At 46.4% G+C, this 19,134-nt stretch overlaps 1 protein-coding gene across 4 annotated transcripts in view; it reads right to left on the bottom strand.

Annotated features, from left to right (window-relative positions):
- LOC135578154 (alpha-2-macroglobulin-like protein 1) overlaps positions 1-19,134 on the bottom strand; it is a 28,477-nt gene that overhangs the window by 3,989 nt on the left and 5,354 nt on the right. For 3 of the 4 annotated variants that reach the window (XR_010469496.1, XM_065048469.1, XM_065048471.1), the window contains 25 exons: positions 18,699-18,783; positions 18,031-18,151; positions 17,094-17,211; positions 15,905-16,014; positions 14,179-14,349; positions 12,037-12,261; positions 11,843-11,906; positions 11,182-11,327; positions 10,884-11,033; positions 9,865-10,062; positions 9,085-9,172; positions 8,348-8,501; positions 6,515-6,743; positions 6,041-6,164; positions 5,754-5,875; positions 5,279-5,345; positions 4,800-4,883; positions 4,248-4,424; positions 3,843-3,924; positions 3,092-3,248; positions 2,020-2,094; positions 1,662-1,833; positions 1,334-1,548; positions 780-995; positions 270-385 (listed from right to left, as the gene is read on the bottom strand). Coding sequence is in view for 3 of the 4 variants with exons in the window: in XM_065048469.1 (XP_064904541.1) it covers positions 270-385; positions 780-995; positions 1,334-1,548; positions 1,662-1,833; positions 2,020-2,094; positions 3,092-3,248; positions 3,843-3,924; positions 4,248-4,424; positions 4,800-4,883; positions 5,279-5,345; positions 5,754-5,875; positions 6,041-6,164; positions 6,515-6,743; positions 8,348-8,501; positions 9,085-9,172; positions 9,865-10,062; positions 10,884-11,033; positions 11,182-11,327; positions 11,843-11,906; positions 12,037-12,261; positions 14,179-14,349; positions 15,905-16,014; positions 17,094-17,211; positions 18,031-18,151; positions 18,699-18,783 (3,466 nt within the window). In the remaining variant the exon portion in view is untranslated. The remainder of the gene's footprint in view (positions 1-269; positions 386-779; positions 996-1,333; positions 1,549-1,661; positions 1,834-2,019; positions 2,095-3,091; positions 3,249-3,842; positions 3,925-4,247; positions 4,425-4,799; positions 4,884-5,278; positions 5,346-5,753; positions 5,876-6,040; positions 6,165-6,514; positions 6,744-8,347; positions 8,502-9,084; positions 9,173-9,864; positions 10,063-10,883; positions 11,034-11,181; positions 11,328-11,842; positions 11,907-12,036; positions 12,262-14,178; positions 14,350-15,904; positions 16,015-17,093; positions 17,212-18,030; positions 18,152-18,698; positions 18,784-19,134) is intronic. The other variant, XM_065048470.1, reaches the window with a different exon arrangement.

The following is a 19,134-nucleotide window of genomic DNA, read 5'->3' as shown; positions in this document are numbered from 1 at the left end:
TCACATCACTAGTATTTTAAGACCTAATCCTAGAAGGAAGTGAGGCCCATAGACCTTGGGAGAACTTGTGGTGACTGGCATGATGATGAGATAGGGCTATAGCCTGAGTCATTCCACGGGACCTTGTACCTTCCACCCAGCTGAGGAGTGCATAGTTAAATGAAGTGAGACATCTTAGCACTTGGACCTCATGAGTAAGGGGAATCCTGGCCATCAAGAGACTGGTGTGGTGGCATAGGGGAGGCAAAGGGCAACTGAATATCTCCTACCGAGCATGAATCGTGACAGAGAACTGGCTGGCATTGGGTGCAGTGCATTCTGTCTGCAAAGACATGGCAAAGGTGATGTCACTCCTTGATGGAGGGATGTGGTACCGCAGAATGGCCTGCCAAGACAGAAAGAAGTTAGTTGGTAGAGAATAGCAGGGATTTTACTGAACAGTACCTTTGTCTAGCACTGACTGCTGTTTGCTGTTTTGCTCTATTGTAGGAGAAAACTATATGGGAGAAGCAGAGTTTCTGCTTGTGCACTGCTTCTGGTGGTGGTCACTGGGCTTCTTGGAGAAAAGATGCAGCTCTGATTGGGTGGAGATGATCCAGACTTCATCTGGGAAATTGCTATTCCCTTTCTGTTGGATCCCAGCTACTACTACCGGCCTTGAAGCCCAGATTCTTGCAAGTCACTGCAACAGTTCAGTCTTGTCTAGGTAGCAAGGTGAGAGGTCCCCTGGCTTTCAAGGTTTTTCCCCAGATGGATCTTTTCTCCCTTGCTGGGCTTACCTGCAGGAAGAGGCACCCTTGGCCCTGTACATGCACTCTATAAACTTGAGGAATGGTTGGCAGCTCCACTGTCTGCAGTAGGAGGCGATTGGTGTTGTTTACTCGGATGTTTTGGCTGAAACCCTCAGAGGAGAGAGAAGCCTGGAGATTAGGTCCATCCTTGTTGAAGGTCTTGCTTGCATACAGGGCTAGGGCTTCCAGGGCAACCACTGTGTCCTGAAGAAAGAGACACACATTGGGCAAAATAGGAGCCCTGCGTCCTGTGCATGCCCAGTCCTTAGCCTTTCCTTAATACTGCAGCCGCTGCACATTCAGGGTTGAGCTTTTCACTTGGACTTTCAGCATGGGATAGTCTCAGAGGAATGACAATATTGACCCTTTCCAAACCCTCAGGAGCTGTAAATCCATATATTTTAAAAAATTTTCTTTATTTTTTTTAAAAATATATATTTTTTAAAAATTTATTTTTTACTATAGGCTGTCCTAGAACCCATTGCTCTCACAAACCATAGCTGACACCAGGTTCTCTGATGATGATGGTTCAAGGGGATTACCTGAGTTGAAGCAAAGCCTCCATAAGGGTTTTGCTGCTTGATGAGCCAAGACACAATCTGAGACACCTTTCTGATTTCATCTGAAGACAAAGTTGACTTTGAAAGGTGAGCCATGAGGATACTAGATGTCAATTCCACATCAACAGATGGAGCCCGATACCAATATAGGGAGTCTTGTTCCTGTTTGGACTGTTGACTCCAGAATATTTGGTCATCTAGAGGTGGAGCGGGAACACTTATGGAGTGTGGATTCCTTTGGCCATTCAGCCCTGGGATCTCCACACAATTCTGCCAGTGACTGTCTCTCCAGCCCCATGGTCTTTGGTACCTGATATTGTGGCCATCTCATCCAATCGTTTGAGGATTTTCTGCCTGAGTGCCTTATCACCTGCTACTGCAAAGGCGTTTGCGGCTAATGCCAGGCTGTAGAGGTTGGAGCTGCCAGTATCAGCATTGACCAGGTTCCTTATACATTTCAGAGCTTTCCATACAACTGGGTCCTAGGATACAAATGAAAGCACACCAGTTGCTGGCAGAGTGCATGAGGAGGGAACACAGCCTTGATGTGTGCGAGGAGGGTAGAAACAGGGACAGGACACACAGGGAGAAAACTGGTACCGTGCCCCTGTGTGGACAAAGGCAGAGAACCGGTGCACTGCCAGCCAGTCCCTGCTGCCAATACTCACGGAGCGTGGCATCCCTGAGTGTATGAGAGCTGTGATGATCACAGAGCTCATCCCCAGTCCCTCTTCCACTGCACCCTGCAGCCACCACAAAACAGAGAAGAGGAGGGTTACTGTGGGGAGAGAGGCCAAGAGGTTTTTCAGTACTTTCCGCTCCCTGAGCAAATTCCAAGCCAGTGCAGGCAACAGTGCTGGTCCTATTCCTCCACTAAGGAAGTGCCAGGGCTAGTATCTGCTTTTGCAGGTCCTGTTTGTGGGAGTACTTCTCAGCTACAGTGCCCCAGGCTACTCAGGGTAGCTGATTTCCTGCCTCTGCTTACCACTGAGCACACTCCGCTTTCCCCTCCCCCACAAAGATTTTCAGTAGTGGATTTCAGCACCAGGGGAAAGTGATGTTTCCACAACCCCACTGCAAGATGGCACTTCACTTGAGGGCCAGGACGATGGCAAGGGTATGGAGGAGCAAAAGAAAAGGTAGTTTTTGCAAAGGTATCATTCCCTTCACTTGAAGGATTAATTATCTGAGGTCCTGTCTGCTGAACTGCTGCTGGATCCACTTTGGTGGTACTCTGTGTGTGTCTGTGCATGCACAAGTGCTGTGTGTCTGATTGTATATGGCTCATTCCTGGCAAGGTTAATCTCACATGAGTGACTGCCATCAATCTTTATTCACTCAATTTCTGATCTGACTCTCTCTGTACATGGGGGAACTCATACTGTAGGAAGAATCAGCAGCTCAGTAATGGGAAAGGAAGCTAAAACAGTTTACCAAGGGAACAACACAGAGTTGGAAAACTTTTTTTTTTTTTTTAAGGTATATGTTAATTTTTGAGATGGGGCTAGAGTAGGACACTGGTTCAGTTCCCATGTACGTATCATCAAATGCAAACCTTCATCATTCATAACCTGAAAAAGTACCACCATGACTAAGCACAACCCTGAGTGTCACCCAAGGGTGACCTTCGGCACATCGGAATCTCCCTCCTGCAGTAGGGTTTGTTTGTTCTTGGCACCCAAACTGGGCCAGAAAGTGAAAGCTCTGAGATACCTAAAGAACAGTCAGGACATGTCATACCATCAGACCATTGTTGAAGAGCTTCCCCACACTCTTGAAGCAGCCAGATGGAGTCTGACTTTTAATCAGGGCACTGGCAGCATCCCTTATATTCTGCTCATCTATGTGGATGAAGTCCTGGGCTTGGCTGAAGGTCTTGAGGACAAGGGCAGTTAGCCTAGAGCCAAGGAAAGGAGAAGAAAATCGGACCAAGCCAAAAATTGATACCCATTTCTTGTAGGAGACAGGAGTCTCTGTGTCTTCCACTATCTCAGCCCTGGAGAGCAGTCCAAAGCTTCTGTGCAGGTGGAGAATTGGAAGCAATGCATGAGTTAGATGCTATTGAAACTTGACCTAAGATCCATTTGCAGCAAGAAAGAAAAAAATCGACAGTTAAGTGCTCTGTCAATTCCAAGAGGGTGTGTTTGTGTGATTTGAAGCCACGAGGGCTGATATTTGTTGAGCTCACTCAGCCATTTTCCCAATCCTGTTAAGGCACAAAGCACTCTGCAAAACTTGAAAAGAAGGTGTCTTTGCAGCCAAGTTTTCAGAATCAGCCTCAGTTGGGGTGCTCAAGTACAAAAAATCAAACAGGGGTACCTCAAGTGAGTTAATTGGCATGGTTCACTTCCAGAAAGTCTCAGAAACAGTTTCTGTTCAAAACTCCACACCCTCAGACTCCACCAGGTTCCCCAGACAAAAATCCGAGCCAGTTTCAGCCTGACCAGGTTAATCTGTTTCTCCTCAACTGTGTCTGGATATCTCTTCTTACCATGTGTTCCCTGGCTCACTTCCTTCCCCAAAGGCACTGTATGAACCGTCTGTGTGCTTGTACAGGAGTTGCCGCTGATATCCTGTGGGAAAAGGGGGTAGTGAAGATGCTCTGTGTCTATTGCATTCTCAAGGTGACAATGTGCCTCTTCAATCCTGCTGATTATTATAGAGAACATTGACTCTGAGGAATTCAGCAAAGGGCTTTCAGGGGGGCCGCCATGTACCCCTTGTTCAGCTGAGACACAGCAACCTGATTCACACTGCTGTAATTCCCATGGTGTCGGGCAAGTGATGCTACACAAATGCTGTTCAGCACCAAGCCTCTGCTGACATCCCCACTGCACAACCTGCTGTAGTGAACATCACCAGCTTAATAACCCAAAATGAGCATGAATCCACTTACCACTTTGCAGATAGCCAATTGCCTTCTGTTTGATTTCTGGAGTGAGTTGTCCTGTTTCTTCAAGGTATCGTGTGATAAAGACATTAGGGGCAAAATGAACCATGTTCTGCTCACCACAGCCACTGGGCATCTGGAGGAGCTCATGTATGTTGTCCAGTGCTGTTCCCAAAATGTCACCTGTAGGACAGAACCACAGCTTTGGGAGCTTTACATATTCTTGCATACAAAAAAAATTCTGATCTCACCAGTTCTCCAGATAATCTGCTAAAACCAGTCTCTGCACCTCTGCTCACACTATAGTGACTTTCATGTCTGTAGAGCCCTGCAGGAATGGTGATATGGTACTTGTCTGTCTTTCCCTTGGCTAGGTGAAATTATATGTCTATCTGTCCCAGTGTCAGTTGTATAAGAGATGGGATGCTTCTCTGGAAGACATGAGGGCCTAGTATCACACCTCACTGTACATATTCTCTCTTGTGAGACATGGTGACACCAGAAGAAAAGACTCCTGCAGAGCAAAATCTTACTTTCCAAGACCCCCTTAAATCTCACCTAAGAAAGAGATGTGGGCTCTCTCCGACCCAAGGACCACGTTCTCTGGCATAGTGAATGTGATTGTCTCTGAAGCTGAAGTTCCTGCAGATGGCAAAACCATCAGAACAACAACAGGCCGAGGGAGATGGGAGACACACAGTCAACCTCAGGAGTCTGGTATCACCTCATCACTTGGCAAAATCAGCATTCAACAGAGAGGATGACATAGAGATCAGGCCACCTGCTGATGAGTGACTATGATATGGTTAGGTGGTGGCTTGGTGCTCCCCAGGAGTTTGTCATAGTACTGGGTAGAGCTGAATGGCTTTGCCTGCTCATAAAAGCTCCAAAATCCCTGACTTTCCCCTCCCAATGCACCTCCAGATAGTTCTAGAACTGTTCACACACCACACTGCTTCTGCTTGGTCTTCTTGCTCTGTGTGTATGTACAGCTCCAGTGACAAGATAGTCCCTGTATCTGGGGTACCTGCACCTACCTTTAGGGCACAGGAGTGAGGTGTGTGTCTTTTCCTCCAGTAGCCCCTCTGCCTGGTGAGGAGAAGGCTGGTCAGGTCAGAAGGGAGAGCAGTAAAATGAGACAGCAACGGTGCAGCACCCCACCTTCCTGCAAGCACGTGTTCCATCCTCCTAGGCCGTGCAAAAGGCCTCACACAGACAGTGGGGATATGTGTGCTGACAGTGAAGTGACCCTGGGAAGCAGTTTTCTAAGCTGCTGCATGGTCTCTGCCCCCATAGCGCTGCTAGCAAGCAGTTCTGAAATCTCTGCCCCATCAAATGGAGGTGCTCAGCTCATGCCCTGACCCAGCCTACCCTTAGAATCAATCCTTGATCAGCCTCCTCAGGAAACATGCCTACCTGCCTGGCTCGCTCACCCTTCCCAGAGTTACCTACTTGGCTGTTTTGAGTCTGACCTACTTCCAATCTTGCCAGAACCTTGAAGAAGACTCTGACCTTCACCAGCAGGTGTTTAACCACTGTGTCCTTCCCTCCAGACTCTGGCACAACAGCTGTACTCTCAGTGCAAACATCTTCCTGTTCCGTCACCTCAGCAGTGACAGTGAAATTCACCTTCCCTAAAGAACAAAACATCGAGAGGCCAGTTGGCACAGTCATGCCTGTGTTTTAGTTTTCTCATTCATGCTTTGTATAATAGGCCACTCTCCCTTCCAGCCCAGCTCTGGTTTCCTCAAGCAGCTCTGCCAGTGCCTCCCACTTATGCCCGTCTCTCATCTCCTTACCTAATTTTGTAGCCTTCACATCCCAAAAGAATGTTTTTGCTGAATCAGGACACAGACAAGCAGTGAACCTGGTATTTGCATGCATAAATTCAAAATCCCTGGAGTCCATTAGGCTAAGCTGGAGCTAGAGGCAAAACAAAAGGGAGTTCAGATTACAGAGTTGCTGCTGTGTTTTTCCTTTCAGCTCCTTGATCCAAATGTCAGTCAAGCTCAGACGTCCAGGGTGAGTATGATGATGGCCCTATTGCAATATCTATGGGCCACCAACAGCCCATGGACATTGCAGTCCTGTAGGGTTGAACTTACGGGGGGGATAGGCTGGACAGAGATGGCTCTGCATGGAGCTTTGTGGAGAGCTTCCTTGGTGTCTTTTGCTCAGTGCCTGGTGAGGCAGCCCCTTGTCTGGGTCTGTCAGTGAAATACTGTTACCACACATCCCTCCACCCAAAAATCATCCTGAAAGGAGCCACTCACCACCATGCACTGTTTCATGTAGCTGAAAACTTTGACTTTCAGGGGAAACGACTCCCCTCGGAAGATGGAATAGGGCAAGGTGGGTTCCATGAAGAAGGGTTTGAAGCTCTGCAGGCCGGTGATCTCTGAGATTCCCAACCCATGTCTCTCTGAGATGCAGAAAGTCATGGCTTTCCAGTCTGTTATACTGTCAGGTACTGTGGCAGCTAGCTCAGCAGTCCCTGAATCACTGAGGAAAAAACGGAGTGGAAGGGGTTGTCCATGTTATACAACCAGCCTGTATCTTCTGACACTTCAGCAACACTACCAACCAAACTTCCATCCACTTCCAGCCACAGCTCAGCAGTCATTATTATGTGTCACTTACATATCTGCATCCACAAAATCAAAGACAGTCCTGCCCTGAAATGGGTATGATCCAGCAAAATGAGATAGAGAGTTAGGGATCCTATTTTGCAGAATGTTGGCACATGGGAGAACTGAGAAAGCTGAGATATGTGAATAGCAGAACAACAGTGGATGGTTGAATTTAGCAAGACCTTTGACTCCCATAGTACCTTGTAGCCAAATTAGTGTGGACTGGACAAGTGGGTGATAAGGTGAGCAGAAAATGTGCTATACCACTTGGGAAAAAGGGTGGTTATTGGTGACACAAAGTCCAGCTGGACCCATGACATCCCTCGGGAATTGATACTTGAGCCAATACTGCTTAGTGGTTTTATTAATAACCTGGCTAATAGGAGAGAGGGCATCCTCAGTAAGATTAGCAGACTACCTTGGTATGTATTAGCAGACTGTACCTTATTGGGGAGGGATTTCTGATATGCTGGAGGGAAAAGTTGCTGTTAAGAAGAACCTTGACAAACTGGAAAATTTGGCTTGAAAATTAGTAAATACTAAATTCTGTATGTGGGATGGAATAATACCATGCAACAGTGCAGGCTAGTTAAGACTGGATAGTAAGCAGCTTTGCAGAATAAGAGGTGGGGGTTCTGGTGGATAACAAGTTGAGCACATCTCATGTGCCCTTACAGTAATGAAGGCCATCTACTTCTGGACTGTATTAAGTAGACTGCAGGGACTAGGTTGAGAAAAATTATTTTTCCCCTGTATTCTTCCCTTGCGGGACCACATCTGCAGTGTTGTGTCCCATTTTTGCCTTGCAGCATAAGAAATATATTGACATACTTGGATGCATGCAGTGGAGGACTTCCAAGATGGTCAGGGGGCTGGGACATTTGATGTACAAGGAGAGACTGAAAGAACTAGGGTTTTCAAACTTAAGAGGGAAGATCTAGGGGAAGACATTTTTGTTTTCTACAGCTACCTAGTGGGAAGGTGTAGAGACAATGGAATCAAACTCTTCTGAGGTGCATATTGATAGAATGAAAAGTAACAGACACAAGCTGGAATATGAGAAATTCTGACTCAGGATTAAAAATATACCATGAGGATAGTCAAATGCTGGAACACTGGAACAGGTGCCCAGATAGTTTGTGAAGTCTCCATCCTCAAAGATACACAGTCCTTGACTACAATAACTTGATCAAACTGGATCTGCCTTGCACAGGATGTTGAGCTACAGATCTCTGGAGGCCTCTTCCATCCCACAGGGGTCTATGATTTTAAGTTCCTCAGAATCATTTGAAAAATCTCAAGCAAAGACAGGAGGTGAACCAAACCTCCATTGTCTTTATTCACTTCTTCACACCTCCCTTTTCTTTGTGGGCACAGAAGGCAATAATACCCTGACTCTGCTCCTGCCCATTCCCCCTCCACTGTGGCTGGCAGGAGGTCTGGATCAATGTGGGGCTACAGTCCATAATTACTCACTTGATGGGAACCAGAGTCCAGATGAATGTTTCTGGAAACCAGGTACGTATTGGCCCTGCCTCGCTAGCCAGCTCAACGTGCTCTGACTCAGCATGTTCAACAGCAGCATCTGTTTCTGGGTCCAAGTTGTCCAAGTCTGCCAGCTCTCCATAAGCTATTGGGAATACAAGCATTCATTCAGAGCAACTGTGAGATCAGGACAGTGTTCAGCTGGGGAAAGCTCAGCTCTCTGTCCCTCCCACTCCAATCCCATTTGTCCTCTCCAAGATGCCCTCAACCTACATAACCATTGTCTCCCACACGAAAATCCAGGAGACCATGTGAGTTCCAGTATATGTGTGTTCCCCCATGAGGGGGAGATAGCAGAAAGGCCTAGATACTGCCCAGTATCAATCTTGGCTCACACTGTAGTTTCCAGCAAGACCTTTCCTAGTCTTACAAACAGATGTTCCTTCCTGAGACAGCTGCCTCATTTTCCCCCTTGAGCATATTATCTTCCTGCCTGTCAGCAGAAGCTTCCAGGCAGGTTCTTCCTATGCAGCCAACCCTTCACCTTTTCAGTGTGCTGGACACACATAAACTTCAGGACCCTCCCTCTCTTCCTGTGGGGCACATCTTCTGTGCAACCTCCCACCCAGCTCTGGAGCCATCCCCAGTTCCTGAGGATACATGTTCAGCTGCCCTTGTGCAGCCTGTATGTTACCCATGATTTCCAAAGAAACAGGATAAAGATGTACACATGTAGTCATAGTAGAAGGTGGTCTGGGTGCGGCATTCAATTGGAGACTTGATTTTAAGGTTGGTTAAAAATGTTAGACCTGAATTCTGGAGGAAAGAAGAGGAGGAAAAGAAGGCAGATTTCAGTGCAGGGGGTGGTATGCCTGAGGGTCTGTCTCTGCTCCCATGTTCTAGCATATTGCCCACCCTGTGTAGTTGCACCTCAGCCTGACCTGTGAATTTATACAGGGAGAGAATGCAGAACCACCCTTCTCCCATGGCCTGGTCCTGGCCACTCATACCAAAGGAGACTCTCTCCAGTCAGGATTGTGGGGGTGACCACTTGCATGTATATGTCCACACATGAAGTCGTCATTTTAGCACCACGGTTTGCTGCCCACCCTAACACAGACTTGTCCTCATCTTTCACCTGCTATTTCTTTCTATTACTTTTTCCCTCCTTTCCCCAGTCCCCCTTTTCTTTCAGGTTCATTGCTTTTGCAACCTCCAATTTTATCTGACTCAGGCTGATACTTGCCTCTCCTTCCAACCCCTAGAAAGTCAGAGGGTCTCGAGTTTAGGATAAATGGAGAGCTGGGTTCTAGGGATATGGGTTAATGGGAATTTATCGAGCTGAAAGCATGGAGTGTCAGAGATCTCTTAGTTCAGAAGCTTGACAAATTCAGAACTTGAAGTTGCCAGTGATCACAGGAAAGACAATCTGTGAAGCTACCCAGCTCTGACCTAGGATATGAAAGGACTCAGCTCTGGTAGTCAGGTTTTCTGGAAGTTAGATTCACCTTCAGAAGTTCATAGACATCTGGTTGTGACACTGCGTAAGAGTATCTGTTGTACGTGAATGGTGACATTGATCCTGGTGGAAGGGTGGTCTGAGAGGAACCAATGATTCCTGGGCTCTCGTGGTTAGTGCAGTAGTCACTGTAAGAGTCTGTGAGGGTGCTGGGGTGCTCCTGAGAATAGCTGAACATATTGTACACCTGTAGACCAAGAATGAAAACAGTACAGGTCAGTGTGAGAGGTGGGAAGTTTTTCATTTCTATCTGGAGATTTTCTGTGACCGCAAAGGCAGAGCTTAGGTCCTGCCTGACACAAAAGTCTCACCCCAAAGGTTTTTGAGCTTCATGGAGAGCCTCCACAAGTTTTAGATACCTAACATCAGAGATGAACATGAACCCCTCTGGAGTATGACTGCATAGTTGTGGCCACTTCTAGCTCATAGATTGTACCTGTGAGCTCAATGTATACTGTAAAGGTACCTTCCCTGTAAGAGTCATTAGATAGCCTCTTGTCTGACTGAAGACACATCCTGGATCCACCAAGACAGTGTCAAGAGGCAATTCAAGGGTCCTTAGACCCATTGCATCTGAGGTCTAGAGGTGAAATTGAACCTTTCCACTGCCAAGGCATCACTTACAGTCCAGTTTGTGATTGGAAGGACTGTCTGTTTCATGCAAGCTGGAACAAAGAAATGGAACCTACCACACATCTTTTTGAACGTAACTTTTTCAAAGCACTATCATGAATTTTTCAGGAGATGGAAGTCTCTTGCCATCTGGTTGCCACTGTGGCAAAGCACTCTAAGTTTAACAAAGATGTGCCTTTGGGCTATACTTAGGGTGGACACTGATCCCTTTGTAGACACTGAAAATTTTGACTGGTATTTGATGTTGGCCTTCATTTTTTCTCATTAAGCCATGTCCTATCCCCCTCTCAAGTGCCTTATTAACCAGTGCCTGCAAAGAGATACTCAAAAAGCATCTCTCCAATATTAGCAAGGCTCAGCACTAAAGTGACTCACGCTATCTCTGGATAGCTCAGCCTCTGGCCTCAGGAGAAGGACACTCTGGTCTACAGCATGGATACTACATAAGGAGCCTCGTGCAGCCTGCAAATGGAGATGGACAGTCGATCCTGGGAGAGCCACTCTGCCTGAGAAGCCAAGCTTCACCTGAAACAGCAGGAGAAAGAGGGATTGAAGACATTGATAGAGGAAGGAAAGGGGAGACTGTGGGTATTGGATTCTGCTGGACATACATTGCCAATTTGCAGTTAATTAGCTACCCTCCTGCCTGCCTGATGTTTTGTTCACTACTTACATGGTTCCTGAAGCACTTGGAGACTTTCAGACTGAAGATGTCCGCTGCCACTTGTCCTTCAGGGAAAGCAATGTAGACAAAGATGGTAGCCATGGGCGAAATGAGGTCAATGGGCAGACTGACATTGAAAGCCCCATTATACTGACCTGAAGAAAGAAGGAGAAATAGAAGAAGTATAGGAAGAGGCAAGGAAGTCTGTTTCCAAGGATCACAGAAGCATCATACTCATCCTCTATAATACTTCTGTACAGTTACGTGGATAAAGACTATTCTGCCTTGCCTCTGGGGAGGCCACAGCCAGTCCAGGATGTAGGTTAGTGCCATTTTGTAGCACCAAATGAGGATCTTGTTAACAGTGTGCACTTGGGAGAAAAACGACTTTCCACTTGAGTCCAGCAAAAAGATTCAGTGGGTTTTCTTGGAGGTGTCTGATAATTCCTGCTTGGCAGATAAACTCTGACAATTTCATCATTTGATTGAAAAAAAATAGGTAAATTAAAAGACAGAAGAGAGATACCATATTTGCCATTTTCTCTTGACTTTTTGTGCCAGACCTGGGTATTCCTGTTGGTCTCAGATCTCTTTTCTCTCCTTTCTCATTTAGACTGGAAGTGCTTTCCTCTGGGTCCTTAATCTGTCCCTGGTATTTAAATGCTCTTACCTAATGATGGATCAAGAAGTACTGTTGTTTGGCCATGATGTACAAGGGATCCTCTGGCCAAAACCTAAAGGGCAAAGAACAGAACAAAGGGTTGATAGTGCCCCTGCTCCATGCCTCTGGGCCAGCAAAGGGCCCTGTGCTGACACAAGCCCATCACAAAGCTGACCTCATTGATGGTGCTGCCTGGCACTCACCAGGTGGTAGAAGTCTGCTCTGGCAGCCCCATCCCCCAGCTCTGTGGCTAGGATGTGATACTGCACAGTGACCTGCTGCACGTCCCCACAGGGCAGCATTGCCCGCACTGGCTGGATCTTCACAGAGCTGCGGCTGGAAGAGTAGAAGGCCCTTAGTGTGAGGGATGCAGTGCCATAAGACACCCTCACATTTCGACCTCTTAAGTCCTCCGGCTGGGTCTTTGCCTGTGACACAAAAAATGTTTCTCGGTGTCTGAAGATTTCCGACAACCCTCCTCACACCAAAATCAAGACTGACTGTACAGTGGGTTCTGAACTTTCCCAGGGTAAAGTGTCTATTTCCACCTAAGCCAAGCTCAGTCAGCCCCTTTCTGTGGAGTCTGGCATTGTCTGCTCCACCATCTGCTGTGGAGTCTGGCATTGTCTGCTCCTCTGGGATAATTAGCACCTAAAGAGGAGTCCAGGAGCTGTATACTACTAGGACTTGGGCTAAAGCCTGAACTTCAGCAATGCTGCTGCCACCCTGAGAGCAAGCCAGATAGTTAGACTGTGTAAGAGTGGCTTATTCATCCCTGGATCAAACCACTGAACCCTTTGCTTCTGTCTGGTACTTGTGAGGAAAGTATGGATCTGCCCTAATATTGCATTTCACTGTTCAATATTAGCCCACTCACACGCTGTATTTCTTTTAGTGCTTTCTCTGATCCATAGGTTAGAGGTGGCAGGGAACAAATGAAGATGAATAGCCTTGCTCATCTTTAACCTATGACCTATCTGCACTGAGACTATGATAGTAACATTTTTTGGGCTTTCAGCAAGGTCAGGACCCATCATATAAAATTCTGTATGCACTCTGATAAAGAGACAGGGCTTGTCTTGAAGTGCCTTGACCTTGAAGTTGGGTAGAGCATGGCCAACAGGTTGAGGGAGGAGATTCTGCCCCTCTACTCTGTCCTGGTGAGACCCCGCCTGGATTACTGCATCCAGCTCTGGAGCCCTCAGTAGAGGAAATACATGGACTTGTTGGAGACGGTCCAGAGAAGGGTCACCAAGGTGATCAGAGGGCTGTAACATCTCTCCTGTGAGAACAGGCTGAGAGTGTTGGGGTTGTTCAGTCTGGAAAAGAGAATGCTCAAGGGAGACCTTATTGTGGCCCTTTAGTACTATAAGAAAGATGGTGGCAGACTTTTTATCAGGACCTGTTGCAACAGGACAAGGGTAATGGTTTTAAAGTAAAGGAGACGGGATTCTGGCTAGACACGAGGAAGAAATTTTTTACAATAAGGGTGGTAAAATACTGGAACAGGTTGCCTAGGGAAGTGGTAGATGCCTCATCCCTGGAACCATTCAGTGCCAGGCTGGATGAGGCTCTGAGCAATCTGATCTAGTTGAAGATGTCCCTGCTCATGGCAGAGGCCTTGGACCTTTGAAGGTCCCGCCCAACCCAAACTATTCAATGATTCTATTATTAGAAATCTACTCCTACGACCAAACAGAGAGTCTTCCCTGTTCATGGGAAAGCAGATGGGAAGTTTTCTCTCTCAATTCCCTGTTGACGGCATCCCCGTTTAGCTTCTTACATCCTGATTACCTGCTCTGCTCCAGATTGGCTTGGAACAACTGTTTCCTTACTAACCTGCCTTCCTTCTTCCCTAAGTTTTCTGCCTCTTATATCCCAGTTTTCTCCTAACTCTTACATTATGTGGAAACACCACACAAACTGGTCACTGCCATTTTATTCTCCACATATATTTTCAGATGCTTATTCCCTAGTTCCTTTCCTATCTTCTTATTCCACACCATGTGGGAGTTCTTCCTTTGCTCTTTGCCCATGTCCAGCCCCATAAAGTCCTTTCCACCTCAGAAGGAGTTACAATGTAGGTAGACCTCAGTCACAATTTCATGGGGTCCCTGTCCACTGCTCCATCTATCATCATGTCTCCGGACTGGTCAGGGACTCTGTGTCGTACCAGCAGTCAGAACTCTGGCTCTGCTTTGGGCTATTCCTCTTGCCCTGGATTTACGATTTCATTGTTCCATGCCTCTGTCTCCCTGGCTATACTGAGACAACTTCACAGACTATAGATCTGAGGGATGCACTGCTTAATGCTAGCCAAATCCAATGTAATTATTGGTCTTAACCTGTAGTAGAACTTTACTGCTGTTGTCCCATGCTGACGTGTCTAAGGTGAAAGATGCCATCCCAGTGTCATCTATGAAGTAGGTCTTGATCTGCTTCCTGCTACCGTGGGACACTGTAAGAATCACTTCCTTGTTCTTCACGTGTGTCCCATTAGCACTTTTGAGTTCCAGCTGTAATGATGCAGAGAACAGTCGCAGAATTGAAGGCCTCGGGATTTAAAATCCACCTCACAGTACAAGTTCCAGTTCCCCTCTCTGAAAAGGGACTCTGTGGCAGAAAGCAAACCCCCCTCTCTCCCCCTCCCTTCTTCAATATGGAAGGAGTAGACACATCTCCCTCTCTCCCTGCTGTTTGAGGCTAACAGCTTGTTTTGTTCGGCCTCAGGAGCCCCCTGGCCAGGGCCATTAAGAGAGAGAAGAAGGGAGTGCTGAGGTGCCAGGGAGCCGCTGGGTGCCTGTGGCCAGTGTGGGGGATGTTTGGAAGCTTCAGGGGCACCCCACAGCCAGTGTGGGGGTGCAGAGAAGTTTCTGGAATGCCCACAGTCAGATCTGATCAGGCTATAAAAAAAAAAGGGATTCTTGTCGTAACTCTGCCCTTTGTTGCGGATCTCTTGGAGCACGAGCCAGATGCTGCCGCCAAGAGCCCCGCCTGGGATGGAGACTCCACTTGCCTTGCCGCCGCATGTGTGAGTAAAATTAGTCCTTGCAGGATTGCAAGGGTATCTACTTTCCGTGTACATTTGCATGCGTACTTTCTGTGCTCAATACAAGCACGTGTAAAATTAATCCTCGCATAATCATGGGTGTATTTTCCTACCATGCTTCCACATAAGCATGTGTAACTTTTTGTGCACATTTGCACGCTTATTTTCCATGCTCAATACGAGTACGTGTATAAAATTAATCCTCGCATAATCACGGATGTATTTTCCTCCCATGCTTCCACAAAAGCCTGTGTAACTTTCCGTGAACATTTGCACGTGTATTTTCTGTGCTCAATACAAGCACATGTATAAATTATGTCCTCGCACAATCACAAGTGTATTTTCCTCCCGCGCTTCCACTTAAGCACGTGTAATATTCCGTGCACCTTTGCACGTGTATTTCTCCTCGCAGGATTGCAAGTGTTTTATAAATTTACCCTCGCGGGATTGCAAGTGTACACTTTCCGTACTCAATATGAGTACGTGTATCCCTTTAAAATAATCCCACACCATGTTCAGGCAAGTGTGTACTCCTCCTGGACTCAGAGACGGCTCCAACATTGTTTTGGGTGAAGCCATGTGCATGCACTCTGTGGACCGCCTGTTGTATTAGTTGCTGCGCCTTAATAATTTTCCTCAACTGATATCCGAACCTGTGTTCAAGTCACTTTTGGAGTGCTAAAACCCTGTTTCTCACAGGTTTAATAAAAGTTGTTTTGGACCCTGTTGTCCCTTAAACCAACCTTGGGGTGCCTCCGTGACAGACTCTCAGTATGAACTCTAACTCCACCAACTGCTCCCCATTTATGCAGCAGCCATCTCATCTGGCAAAGCCATGTGCCTATCCCATGGTTGGACCTTTGGATTAACTCTTGGTAGAGATGTCAAAGGAGAGACTGGGACAGATGACTGTGCTAGTATCTTTGGGCAGCTCAGACAAGGGGACCCCTCAGTACTTCCGTGCCTGACATCTCCTTAGGCTCAACTTCTGGCCTTTCCATGTTTCTGTGCTGTTCACTTACATTTCCATAGTAGGGAGCTCCTTGCTGATAGTAGTAGCTTGTACCCCAGAATTGGAGAGTTGTGATATCAAAAGTAACCTTGCAGTTTTCAGTGGCGTTGAACTCCACTCCTAGGAAAGATGGAAGGTATATGCAGGTGAGTATCACATGTCTGAATAAAGGCAGCAGGATTGGATGGACTGAGGTAAGAGGTTGCTCATAGGAGGTTGTAGTTTCTCCATGTAACTTCAGGAGTCATTTAACACACGCACTTCGCAATAGTGCCTCCTACATTCTGACCTGCTAGACTGACAGCACTCTACTAGGAGGTCTCTGACAGTTCTCAAATGCTCTTTCTGACTTTGTTTAAGATGGTCTTACTTGTCTTACTTGTAATTATCCACTCCCATTCTCCTCCCATTCTCACAGCAGAGTCACTAGAAGGCAAAATTTTGTGTTGCCTTCACCATGTTAGTTTACAGTCTGCTGTTTTGTTGTGTGGTGCCCATCTGAAATCACTGTAGTTGTTTGCTATGTGAATGTATGTCGATGCTTTCAGCAAGGACTGCAAAACATTTTCTTGCAAGGAAAGGTTTGTAAAATTTTGTACGAGAGAAAACCTCATAGGATGGGATATTTAACAGTAGCTCTGGACAAGTATCCTCATCTCCCTGTCTGGGATGTGGAGATAAAACAGTACACAGTTGGGGCCTTGATTATCACTGGTTACTCTGAGTATCTTCTAATTCCAATGGACTTTCCTAAAGTATGGTTTAGGAGCAAGAGAACCTGGCCTCATCCACCTTTGTGCACATTTCTACTGTGACTAGAAGACAAGAAAAAGCAGCTCTTGTCCATCTCTGACAAACCAAGGTGACTGTCAGAGCTGGACTGGCCACAGCTTGTGCAGGAGCAAGCATACTGGTAAAGCCCATCCTGCAGCTGGGAGAATCCACATGTTTTATGTGAGTCAGACCTGGGTGCTATGGTACATGAGAGCATCCATGCTGCTGTGGTGCTCCCAGGGAAGACACAACTCTCTGAACACTTGACCCCATGGCAGCCAGTGCAGATATCTCCAGTGGTTTGGTGGGAAGACACAAGGATCCATGAAGAGTCTTACAGATGGAAACCCAAAGACAGGTATGTTGCACGAGTGTAAAGTTAAAGTAAAATATTTTCCACAAAGCGTAGAATCAGTTTTTGGTACCTGTTCCACTTTCTTTCAGAAAAGCCACAGCTTCCAGGTTGAAATCATAATTGTCACCGTGCTTCTGGTGGTAGATTTGAATATTCACCTCAGTACCAAAGCAGCCATCCTTGTTTGTCTGAGGATGCAAAATTGTATCTGTTAACCAACCATGAATGCTCTAGTCCCTTCTGTAGTGCAGATCAAACCCAAGTTCCAGAAGCCTAAAAGTACATGATAAAGACACTTGAGTTAAAGCATCAACTCCCGTACTAACATGAAACATACTGCTTTTCTGTGGAGCAGTCACTAATAGGAGATGCTGTTTCACAGGTATCTCTTCTTCACACATTCACTCATATGCCAGTAGCAAACATGAGTTGTCATTTCTCCCTGATGACATGATTTCTTCTTCTAAGGCAGGATTTATCTTTAAGATATGTGGTGCATTACTTAAAAATATGTAAACAAATATAGATACATTAATTCAACCCTAAAGATGAATGAGTAAAGTTTGTGCTAATCTGCAATTGCTTGTTTAGCTGCAAGGCATAATCTTTGTGTTTCCAAAACAGCTGTTTCTGGGAAACAGCACATAGATTTTCGCACCAGATTAAAAAGTGGTGCTAAAAAACATCCAGTGGAAGTAAATCGATGTGGAGAGTGTTTGTACTTTTTATTGGTTTGTTGCAACACCGTTTTGTAGGCAAATCTGCAATAGTTAGCTTGCCCACAGATGCTTCTTCCTTTGAGTGCATCTCAGAGCTGTCAGAGAAATCACTGAGGGAGGCTAAGGTTACTACACTAGGGAGTTAAGGACATATCAGTCGTTCAACCCCAAGCAAAGAGCATGCTGCTTCAATAGCTGATGCCTGTCCCGTTCCTCCATTTAGCATTCTTCTCTCTCTTTGCCCTGTTCCTCTCTTTTGTGAGAGGAGTGTATGTCCCATATGCTCACCTCGCCAGTGTAATCCTTACAAATACTGTGCTTGGCTTTGGAAGACTTCCGATTATAGCGGATATGTTTACGGCACACCACAGCCTTCACAATACCATGGACTGGTTTCCCATATGTGTACCTGGCAAACATGGCAGAGAGGATTACACTCACATACAGAAACAGTGGCTCGAGGGTGAATAGTATCAGCTTTAGTCTGTGATTTGCAGCTATACAACCCAGCAGTATGCAGTATCTTCATGGTTCATGAGCTCAGCAGAGGCTAAGAAGTTAAAGTGACTTAATCAGACAGAGATAGAAGGCAGTGGTGTATGAGTTCTCTCCAAGTCAACACTAGTCCCACCAGGCAGTGCTAGCGGACATCACACTGGTCAAAAGTTGAGTCATTATTCCTTCCACACTGGCACTAATAATTGCAGCAAAGGTGGTGTATTTTAGGGCACATGCCCCACTGAGAAGATCCACTGCCACACTTTCAAACTCACAGACAAAGAAGTAGGGAGAGAGAATATTGAGAAAGGTGAGATTCCAGGAGAATTCCTTAGCAAAGAATGCTAGGGTACCAGACTTTGGGGTGGGGGGCAGGGCTGTCAGAGACTATTTTGAGATCTGTTGTGCAGTTTCCAACCTAGTAAGATTGCACCTTCTGCCACAATAAGTAAGCTCACATGCCACAGACGTGGAGACGAAAGTTCTCCTCCAAGATGGTGACCACCTGGGGCATCTGAATGGAGACATTGAACTTGGGCAGTACTGTGTGAAAGCAAGAGAAATATAATTCAGTGGGAACAGAGACAGCTCATTTGTTCCAATCCTCCCTAAATGATTGTTTACAGAATTTTGTCCCTTCATTGCCTAACTACCAGAACAGGGCCTGGTAGCAAGGCATCAGCAGCCCAGCCAGGAGATTGTGGTGGGAGTAGACAGCCTCAGTCTCCTTCCCAGAGCGCAGCTGTGGAACAGCACTTTGGTCCATCCACAGGACATGGGAGAGGAAAAAGAGTGGGCCAGAGCAAAAGTCAATGATTACATCCTCTGGCAGACAGTTGGACATCTTAGCTGTTAGCACAACTAGCACAGCTGTTCACAGCTGCGTGGCCCATT

Source organism: Columba livia, unplaced genomic scaffold, assembly GCF_036013475.1.
Source record: "Columba livia isolate bColLiv1 breed racing homer unplaced genomic scaffold, bColLiv1.pat.W.v2 Scaffold_83, whole genome shotgun sequence".
Taxonomy (NCBI): domain Eukaryota; kingdom Metazoa; phylum Chordata; class Aves; order Columbiformes; family Columbidae; genus Columba; species Columba livia.
Note: the sequence above shows the minus strand (reverse complement) of the source record. Positions and strands in the feature narration are given on the sequence as shown.